We start from the raw sequence: 11054 nt of genomic DNA on the forward strand, positions 1-11054 counted from the left end.
ACATATTGCTGAAATGTTTGTTTCCGGGTGTCATTTTAGACTGCAAGTAGCTACAACAGATCCGGCGCCTATATATAGATACTGCATTTGGTTGTATTCTGGAGGCTTTTATTACTACGCTCCCTGGCCAGCTCCCAGCTGAGCTTTTCCCTCAAAGGATCCGATTTTGGAATCAGAAGATCAGAGGCGATCAGTGACCACATTAAGGGGTCTCTCTCCACCCACCTCTCTCTCTCCCCACTAATGCTCTATATTGCAGGTGGATGCCAACGTGGACCGGCTCCTCCCTTTGCTCAAAGATTCTTAATAATAATGATGACAATGCTAATGGAAACTGACCAGCCCCACTATGGCAGCAGACACAAGCAAAACAGCCCTGACTTCCTGGGCTTAAAGGAAACATAATATAATCTGGGTTGCAGTGAAGTGCAGATTGTTACAAACAGCTCAATCTTTAGATAAAAGGATCCAGGGCCCTTTGTGGATAGAAGCAAAGGAAAGGGTTGCTACCGGTGGAGGATCTTTTTGGGGGGGAGAGGAGGTACACCTGAATTTGACTAGTGAATTCTCCAGAGGAAGATAACGCAGGGAACAAACAGGTGAATGAAGGAGGATGGATGTGGGCACTGGAGGAACAGATGTAGGCAGGGAAGGAAGACAGAATAGGGGTTTACTTAAAGAAACAATGTTGAACCCCAGCAATCTGATTTTGTAAAATGTGTCCGATCACTAAGAGCTAGTCCTCTCACTGTGTGTCCTTTGTTTTCTGTGTCTAAAACCTCACCTCTGTTCCATTTTAGAGTGTCTCTTCACCTGCCTCTGTGGTTTCTTTATGGCTCCAACTGCCTTCCTGGTCTCCGCATGTCCCGTGTCTCCCCACCTTTCGCCTTTGCTCTTGCTCTGTCCCAGTCCTCCCTCCTCTCTCCCCTGCTTTTCTTCCTCAGTCCTTCCCCTCCCAGACTCTTCTCCTTTCCCTTCGTCCCCCTCCCCCTTTCGCCTCTCCCTCCTCCCTCTTGGCCCCTCGGCCCCTCAGTCCCTCTCCCCTTCTTTTCCCCTCTCCTCTTCCCCATGTCCCCAAACCCTCTCCCTCTCCCCTCCCCCTTCCCCCCTCTCCCTCTCGCTCCTTGTTTATCTGTCAGCTCCAATTTCTTGCCTTATAGATTTACCTGCAGAACAAGACACCGGCTCCTCTTGCAAAAACTGTTTAAGAAATCCATATTCTCTCCCTTCATTCCTTGGGCATTTCAGAAATGATATTCCTCCCCCAACTACCCCCGTCAAAATAAAATAAATTCAGCCAGCTCCTGCTGTGTGTCCTTAAATCCATTCCCTCTAGCTTCACTGGTTTGAAAGCCTGTACCCTAGAAGGGGCCTCCTGCATTTGCTGGCAGCCCTGCTAGAGTCTGATCGCCACAGATAGTGCTTTGGAGTGAAAAAGGGGGAAAAACCCTCTCGTTGGAGATTTCAAAACAGATTCTACCAGCTTTCAAATCTGTGCACTTGCGGAGTGGCAGGGCTTGGGGAAGAGCAGAAGGAGACAGGGGTGCGGTGTTTGTCATAAACAAATAAGCCACAAAATTTATGTATATATAAATGTGCGTTTCCTTTGGCATGCGTGGTGTCTTTCTCCCTGGCATCCAGGGTGGGAGCTGTGTGAGTCTGACTTCTCTCACACTTTTGCTGGGGTATGATGTGTGTGCGTGCGTGGTGGCATTGAGGAGGGGGCTGCTGTGTTTTTGATCTGATCCACTTGACAGATTATTTGAATCCAGCCCACCTTTCCGCACATGTCAAACAGATGGGATCATTGTTAAAAGCCTTGAGAGAGCCGTGGCTGAGCGGTGGGTAAGGCGGGGAGGGGGGGAGGGGAGGGGGTTAGGGGAGAGGGGCACCTTCTAGTAGCTTTGTGTTTTCACACGTTGGAACTGACAGGAGCCCTGCCTCCCCGTGGTGGGTGTTTTGGGGGGTATGATGAGGGGTGGGATGGAAAGGAGAGCGAGAGGTGGGGTGTTGGTGGGCAGGGTTATGATGTCACAGCAAAAGTTACAACAGGAGGAAAACACAGAAATGGTTCAACATTTTTTTTTTAAACTTTGGACTGCCAAGAGCTGAAGGAGAGTGGTGAGCAAAGGAATGAAGGGGAGAGAGAGAGAAACTAAACTGGAAGCTTGAGTTTTGTGTAGCTTCTTGAAACCTTATGAATGGATTACTAGCAGCTGGGAGCCAGGAGAGATCTATAGGGGATGCAAGATCATCCGCACAGTAACAGGGGGAGAAAAGCACGGTGGAATTCCTCCTTGCTGTGTTATCCCTCCTTGCTGAACTGCATGGTATGGAACCTTTTTCTGAGGGTCGTGGGGGTGGCATGAGGGAGGGGGAAGTCTTCTCTTTTTCTTACCTGAGTGTCTTCTCTTCATTTAAGCTAAGGATCCTCTCCTTCTTACCCTCCTTTCTTTCCTGGTGTCTCTGTCTCTCTCCTCTGCTTTTCTGTCTTTCTCTACATATCCCCCTACTCCCTTACAAATCCCAGACTCTCTTATCTGCCTTGGGGGGAAAATAAATAGACTAAGTTGGAAAAGTGAAGGGGGACAGGGAGGTGATAAAAGGGAAAAGGACAGTTCAGGATCAGAGATTTCTGTGTTGTTATAGCCACGTGCCCAAATTGAGATCTTCTTTGGGAACTTGTTTGGAGCTCCAGGGGATGCTGCTAGGGAAACAGGGCATGCCAGGGATGGGGTGTTTAAAACACAGCATTCTTAAAGCAAGTAAGTCAGCTATTAGCTGGGGTAGAGGGGGTTAGAAGACGATGAGGTGACCCACGAGAAAAGGCAGTGTGATCTTACTCTAGAGTATGTGGGCTGCACGTTTTAAATGGGGGCAACACATGCAGTAATTTTAGAACCACAAGTGATTTTTCTTATTTTCGAATGAAGGACCCCCAAATATTTCTCTACCTGTTTTGTACCCACCTGTGGACAACCATTCTTCTCTGTGCTGAGAATTCAGAACCATGCTCTGTGTTTGAGTGTACATGCACATGTGTTTAGGGGGTGGGACTCTTGGACATAACCTGCATCTAGGCAAACATTATTATAGACACTAGAATCACATTTTGTGCTTCCCCATTCTATCCATTCATTGCAAATCAATTGAAAAAAGGTAGTTGCTTGGATCTAGATGTTGATTGCTGTAAATTACTTATTTTGAGCACCTCATTTGTTTATTGGCTCACTCAGCATATGGTAACTTTTAGTAACTTCAGAGTGAGAAACTTCCGAGAAAATAAGATCTATGTGGTATACGAATTTATGGCATTTCCACTTAAATGCTTCTTATGGCAGGATAATTGATTTCCCCTTTCCACAATGTCCAATATAAAGTGAATTTGGGGGGTATTGTTCTTTTAAATCCCAAATGATTGAAATAAGAAAAAAATACAGGAGGTTTGTGGCCAAACAAAAGAAAGAGATGCAAATAGTCCCTAAGAGGCTGGTATGGATTGATTAGGCAGTAAGCAGGTCTGTTCACAGCACGTGTGCGTGTGCATGTGTGTGTGTGTGTGTCTGAGAGCTAGGATACATACAGAAAAGAGTGCTCCAAACAGCACTGATTGCTATTGATTGTGTAGGCTGCGGCTGCTGAAAGAGAAAGCCTGAGATGTTTACTGGGGGAACCAAGAGTAGCAGCCACCCCTGCGCCTCAGTGAGGTGGGGAGGTGTTCAGGAGGAAGGAGGGGACAGGGAGTAGGTGGAGTGATGCACCGAACTTACTAGCTTTGACATCATCATTGTCTTTAAATGAAACAAACAAGAAGATAATTACAGACAGAAAGAAAAGGAGAGAAGGGGAGCAGGAGGGACTGGAGAGAACAGGTCCTCTGAAGGGTATGCTCTTCTCTCTCTCTTTCCCGTCTTCCCAGGGACCTGCAAGACTCCCAGGAGGTGAAGTCAAGGTCTCTCAGACTCATAAGGTTATCAGGACATCAGACGGGCACCCCAAAGGAGAACTTTTTGGAGACTTGCAACCTACCAACAAGTTGGAAGGGGACTGAAACAAAAAACCTTCAACACCCGCCTCCCAAGGGAGCTGAGGGAGACGTTCTGACCTGCGCAGGTCAGGCTGGGAGCTGGATGGGGACCTGGCTGAGAAGGATATCTGGAGACTGAAAGTTAAGTACCAGTTTGGATTTCTTGTGCCCCCAGATTCTTTTTGCATTTTTAGGTGGTAAGCATCAAATTCTGTGTCTCTGGTTACAAGTTCTCCTGGGATTTGTTGGAAGGTAAATGCATTTTAGAGTAAGAACTACAAAGAAAAAGTAACTCTTTCCAAAGAAGGAGAAAGGTGAAAGAAATGCAAATGAGAGGATAACCTTCTTTTGAATGACTTCAGGTGGTGAGGGCTGTGTCTGTGAATGAGTGCGTGTTTGGGAGGGTTTGGCTCATGTCCATGTCCCTCTCCTAGTATCAGCAGGGGGAGGAGCTATTGAGGAAAGGACAAGAAAGAAAGGAAGGAAGGGAAAAAGGAAGGAAGGAAGGAAGAGAGGGAGGAAGGAAGGAGAAACCTGAGCTGTCTAGGAAGAAATTCAAGGGAACCCAGAGAAATGAACTTCATTCTGCAAAGACTAAACTAGAGCTTAGTTTAGGAGAGAGAGGAAGGGTGGAAGGACGAGGAAGCACACGCACGGGGAGACACAGAGGCCACACTGGCACGACCCCCAGAGCAGGTTGCAGAACAAAAGACACTCTTCTGGGGCTGCTTGGAAAAGTTTGGTCCGTGAACAACACAGTTTCCCCGGCGACTGCAAATTCACGGCCAGCCTTCTCTTTCTCTTCTCCCCATCATTCCAGTGTGGTACCCAGAAGTTGACTTCTGGTTCTTCATAAATTGCTGGGGGGAGGTATGATGTGCTTAAAGATCCTGACACTAAGCCTGGTGATTCTCGCTGGGGGGACACTCAGTACTGCCAGCTCTGAGCTTGGCGTGTCACGCAAGCAGTCACTGGCTCAGAGCGGTCCCCTGAACCAGGTGCTGTCGGGAGGAGAACGCTGCTGGCTGGGGGCCCAACTTCAAAGACCCAGAGCTGCTCCCCAGCATCACCTCTTTGGGGTCTACCCCAGCAGGCCTGGGAGCTACCTGAGGCCCTACCCTGTGGGGGATCAGGACACCCGCCATGCAGGACGCAGTAAGTCAGACGCCGAGGCGACGGCTGCGCACCACCGTCCCCCAGACCCAGATGCAAGTGCGGGAGTGAGGAGTGAGGCTGAACGGCTGGCCGCCCGGCAGGTCGGGGGTGGTCCTACTGGGCAAGCTGAGCTTCTGGGAGACAGTGACACTTATCTTGGTGAACGAGGATCCAAGGAGCCTCTAGGTAAGGCTGGGACTCAGGAAAACTCAGCCACGGCTGCCACCATTACCACCTTCACATACCCGAAGGAGCCCAAACCAGTGACCCGAAGGAAGGGCTGGATGAAGACCAGGCGGCGGCGCCAGGTGGCGAAGAAGCAGGCAGAGGGCATCCGGGGAGACCCTGATGTCTCTCCCCGGCATTTCCAACCTTGGCCCAAGCACCCCCTTGTGCACGGGGTCAGAACCAGTCCATTGGAGGACAGCACCCCGAACGGGGAGGACCCCTACTGGGAGGCCGAGACCTTGAGCCCCCACGGAGGACTGCCTGTCCTGTACTTCTCCGGGAGGCGGGAGCGGCTGATGCTGCGTCCAGAAGTGCTGGCTGAGATTCCCCGGGAGGCGTTCACAGTGGAAGCCTGGGTGAAGCCGGAGGGAGGACAGAACAACCCAGCCGTCATCGCAGGTAATACCCCACTCCTGGGCTTTCTGTGGTCCTCGGGGTGCGGGTGGCTTCACTTTTGGCTGGGTTAAGCATAGGGGGCAAGGAGAGGAAGGGGGCCAGAGTGTGAGAGCCAGGAAGGGCTGGGTAGGGAGGGGGAGAGGGGCTTGATCCATCAGCAGAGCAGGATTCCAGTCATTGTCTGCAGTAACGCCTCTATGACTACAGGAGCATTTGTCCCTGTGAGTATTGATCTCATATGGCTCTGTACATTGTGCTTGCTCTTAGGAGACCTTCAGCTCACTCACTTAACCCTCTTTAAAGGGCTTCCTTGTCAATGGGGAAGAGGTGTCTCACTCCATTTCTCATAGTCCAGGAAGAGATGCTTCACGGGAGTGCAAGGACCTGGGCCGTGAGTCATGCCGGGGCTGGGCCAGGCAGTGGGCAGCAAGGCTGCCAGGTACATGGCCACTGGGTCCTGACTGCTTCTCTTGTCTTTGAGCAGCCCTGGAACTTGCCAGAAAGCTGTTGCCTGGGTCAGGTCCTGGGGTTCCCTTCACTTGGTCTAACAATCATGTGTCCAGCCAAGAAATGGGAGACTGTGCTGGAAAAGGTGGGCACTCAGAAGCTAGGACCCAGGACTCCTAGCCCTGGGTGTTGTAAGAGGGACCTGAAAATGAACCTTGTATAAATCTGTGGTTTTAGTCAGAGGCTTTGTCTGGGAGTATTACCCACATTCATTTTCCACTATACCCTGATCTTGGACACAGAAAAAAGTGGGGTTAGGAGTAACTGACTCCTTGCCTTACCCAAGGGGGATGGGTTTCAAGCAAGAGGTGGGGGATTAGAAGTGCTGTTTCATCATTTACTCTCTTGTTACCCTTTTGGATCCCCCGTGACAGAACCCCACACAAGGCTAGGCACACGCTGGAGAACGATTCTCATCTTATTGATCTGGATTACCCACAACACCCTTCGACATTTGCCAGTCCTATTACATTGACGGGGAAGCCAAAGCTATGAGGTGCATGCCAGAGGCACGCTTGCTGCAGGTCTCCAGAGCCCCTGACATGCTCAACAGCTCCCCAGATGAAAAACTCCTCAGGTTGCAGGACGCCTGCAAATAAGTTTCAGATCAGAGAAAGAAATCTGGAAGGAGGGAGCCTCTCTCAGTGGGGTGTTGCTGGAACATCCCTTCCGGACATGCTGTCTCCCCCTCTTTGGCTGTGATTTCTCCTTTGGAAGCTGGGATTCCCAGACACTGAGCACTGGAGAGTCTTGTGGTTTTGTTTTATTTTATTTTGGGGTGGGAGAGGGGGTAAGATGAGGAGGGAGAGGCTGGGCTGTAAGATAGGTGGGGGCAGAGAAAGAGTAGAAGGAAATCCTTATTCTGGGGCCAGCCAAATGGAAGAAATAATGAGACGATTATCTGATCAGAGCTGGCAAATCCACAGTTTTCCCAGATGACATCTTCTTGCTGCCTAATCTCACTTCCTAGTACCCATCTGCCAGGGAAACGATGTGCTTGCAATCTAGACCGAGACTCGCAACTTTGCTCACCCCTCCCCTTGCAGTAGCAACATAGGGACGTGGGATCAGTTCCTTGGCTGTGAAGGATGAGAGCGGGATCCAGCAGGAACATATGAGGGAGGCTCTAAGGGACGATTGCTTTGAGTTTTTAAACCCAAACCTGAGGGAACAAATTCAGAACAGTGGGTACCTGACCCCCATTCTGTCCCTTCTGTGTCCTTCTGCCTCACTCTCTGCAGAGAGGAGAGCGGCTTCCCTACTGGCTTCCAGCTAAGGCACCTCCCTCCCTTGCTACCTGCTTAGCCCACCCCCCGGACCTCCCACCTCGCCACAGCTCACACCCTCAGATCCTCCTCCAGAACGACCATCTGAACTCTCTTAACCTCCCTAAGCATGTAAAATTAGGCAGGAAATCTTTTGCAGACAGTCTAGCTTCTGAGGTTTCTTTCTCTTGAAATCAAAGTGGCCCCGTGGTGTAATGGTATTTCCCTTTTAGTCCACACTGGGAAGGTTGAGGGCAGGGATTACCCAGGTCTGCCTCTGCTCCACCTTCAACCATGTATCTTTCTTCAGATTTGTGCACATCAGAAAATATTCAGGAAGGATTTAGGGTAAAAGTCTGGGAAAGATGGGGCTGGGGACAAGGCCTTCATTCTGTAGGATTCTAGCAACCAGGTTCCCAGGAGCGTAGGCATCCTTGTCTACTCACTGTGCTTAACTGCTTACATGTCATCTGTGGGCCCCATGGCTGAGGACCATGAGGTGGCCAAAGGTAGTACCTCAGGAGTGAAGGTCCCCAGCTTGCACTAATTTACTAATTCTTATCAGTGGGTCAGCCCATCTTCCTCTCTTAACCCTGGCACTGATCCTTTAGTTGGTCACTGCCTATTCCTAGGATGACTGGCCCTCACCTATGCAGAATGATAACAATTGCATTGTTTTCCTGGGAGCTAAAAACAATTCGACTGTTGATGTTCTGCTCCTCCACTGAGGGTAATGCAAGGCACTCCAACAGTTCCCAAACCTCAGCTTCCAGTACTTAACTTAGACCCATTTCCCCGCTTCTCGGTCTAACAAGCTTGGGTATTTTCTCTTCAGCAGATGTCAAGCAACTTGGCCACACCAGTCTGTAGCGAAAGCCTCTGAGGTGAGAAGCTTCAGGGACTGCCTCCTATACCGGGCACTAGGTGGCAGTGTTGCCTCGTGAACAGGGCAGTAGGCGGCTCTGCAAGCCCTGTAGTGGGGAATGTGTCTGGTTTCCAGGAGGGCTGTCCCTGCCCTGGCCTCAAGGCTGCATTTAATCATCCCCTCCCAGAGTGCTGTTGGTAGGCATCGCTTAGGGTTCGCTTCATACAAGTCTTTCTTTAGGGCCCACGTGAAAGGGCTAAAGTGGCATTTTTTGGGCTATGACTAACTCGCACTTGTAGCAACTAGCAGAGAAAACAAAATCAACCAGTTACCTCCCTCCCCAGATTCCCACATTCTTCCAAATAGGATGTTGGACTCCAGAATGGATTGCCAGGTTACTTTTATTTAGGGCCAAGGACAATGTAGACCTCATAAACTTGAGGTGCTGAGTGTCTCTCTGGATCCTAGAGGAGGTGACAGCACTGGGCCTTCTGAAGTTGCCTGTTTCCTGTAGCTCTGAGGCAGGGCAAATGAGGCCCAAGAAAGGACTGTGTACAGGTGTCCCAGTGTGGGGGCCTCCATAAAAGCAAGTACTCAGGGGCCTGGCAACTTAGGACTGTGTGGTCACCTAGGAGGAACTGGGGTCAGGAGCCCTTTGGGATGGGCTGTTGGAACTGAGCAGTGGCCCTCCGTCAAATTCTGTCCCATCCTGGTGTGAAACCTCTAAGCTCTAGCATCCAAGCCTGAAACCACCCTGTTCCTTCTCCTCCTTTTCGTCTTCGTTTCCTCTCCTTCAACCCCAACATACACAGAAGAGAAACTTTTAATAGGTTCCTCCTCACCCATAATTGATTTCAAATGTTCCCTGAAATTGCCCAGCTGAGCAACCACCTGCAGAAGTTGCAGGGGACTGAGTCAGTAAGTCCAGGGCAGAACTGGAGCCTCAGCCTGCATTTCTTCATCCAACAAATATTTATTGAGTGCCTTGCCATGCAAAGTGAGGCACTGCGGGGAATACAAAGATGTCTAAGAAACTGTCCCTGACTTGAAGATGAGTTTTCCTCCTCTGAGGATCCAAGTGTCAGAGCACATGCCAGTGAAGAACTTGAGAGCTGGGCAGACCAGGAATCGGACCCTTCCCCGGACACTTACCAGTTCTGCAATCTTTGGCAATCCGTGGAACTGTTCAGAGCCTTGGTGTCCTCAGATTGAGAAGTGAGATAGTGTCTTGCAGAATTGTTGTGATGTTTAAATAAGTCGTGTATATAAAGTGTCCAACACAGGGCTTGACCTGCAGTGTTTATTTATTACATGATATTAACAGGAAGGCAATCATTACTAAGAGCAGTGTGTTGACCTACTCATCTTTGGTTCTAACTCACTAACCTTTAATTGTTTCTTAGGTGGAACACTAACTTTAATTTCTTAGGAACTTAGTGTGCTAAGCTGTAAAAATAGGAATGGGGGTAAATAGGACTTTTCACAAGATAGTTTTGAGATGCTTGAGAACACTGTAGAACCAGAGGCCTGAAAGGACTCTACTTTTTAATTCATTTTTTCTTTTTAGCTTGGCAGCACTATTTTAAATGAATTAGACAATGGCACTAAAACCCTTTTTGGATCAACAAACTCTTTTGACAATCTGATGAAAGCTATGCATGCTCCCCAGAAAAATGTACCTGTTCACATGGTTTACATAACTTTGGAACTTTCTGGATTACCTGATAGCCAGCATCTCTGACCTAAAGTTCAAAGCCTGTTAGTGCACAGTGATGGCTTTTAGTCCTGAATGACATCTGATAAATGAGATTTCACAGGATGCTGTGGCATCCCCTTCTCTCAATCAGGGGGCTGCGTGCTCAGGTGAGTACTTTCATTCACATGTATGTATGTGTGTTTCATTCACTTTCATTCACATGGCATAGGAGCTTCGTAGGAGACAGTCATACCTACATCTATGGAGTATCGACACTGATATAAAGGGAATTTAAAGGGAGGGCCATGCATGCCTCCTGCCCTTTGCCAAGTAGGACTCAGTGATAGCTAAAGGGCCATGTCCATGCCTTTCCCAGAGCTCCACAGAAGAGGAGGATTCCAGGACTGTCCTCCTCAGCTGCCTCTTCCTAAATTGCAGCAATGGTCAAAGCCAGTGTTTGCCCTCAAGGGATCCTAAGGAATTGCCCATTTCCCTCCTTTTTATAGCTCTGCTCCCTGATGGGGGCCCAGATGTACAGTGAAGTCATAGCAACCTTGCCCTTGGCGTGGAGGAACCATGGATATGAATGAGGGCTGCTGGAGGTCTTTGGGGGTGGGTTTGCACACTGTGACAAGGCTGAGATGTATGAGTTTGCTTGTGTGGACAAGGCATGGGCCTTGATGGTTGTAAGTCAGATCTGTCAGTAGGAGAGTTTTTCCTCATATGACTATATGACCCTCCAGAAGAATGTGTAGTTGTAGAGTAAAAAACCTGCCCCCTCTGGCGCTTCTTTCTCTGCTCACTGCCCTGCCCCTCATCCATGGAGCCTTCCTGATTCCCTGTGTGAAAGTGATCTTTACTTCCCTGCTTCCACTGCCCTTCATGTGTGGTTTCCCGGGGGTGCACATTGCTTCC

At 49.4% G+C, this 11054-nt stretch overlaps 1 protein-coding gene across 2 annotated transcripts in view; it reads left to right on the forward strand.

Annotated features, from left to right (window-relative positions):
• The first annotated feature begins 2108 nt into the window (after positions 1-2108).
• Positions 2109-11054, forward strand: part of PAPPA2 (pappalysin 2) — a 264631-nt gene continuing 255685 nt past the window's right edge. The window contains exons 1-2 of one of the 2 annotated variants that reach the window (XM_057507904.1): positions 2109-2330; positions 3920-5809. In XM_057507904.1, coding sequence (XP_057363887.1) covers positions 4900-5809 — 910 coding nt within the window. In that variant the 5' untranslated portion in view covers positions 2109-2330; positions 3920-4899. Of the gene's footprint in view, positions 2331-3817; positions 5810-11054 lie in introns of those variants that run through there. The other variant, XM_036916746.2, reaches the window with a different exon arrangement.

This window comes from Manis pentadactyla, chromosome 9, assembly GCF_030020395.1.
Source record: "Manis pentadactyla isolate mManPen7 chromosome 9, mManPen7.hap1, whole genome shotgun sequence".
NCBI lineage: Eukaryota > Metazoa > Chordata > Mammalia > Pholidota > Manidae > Manis > Manis pentadactyla.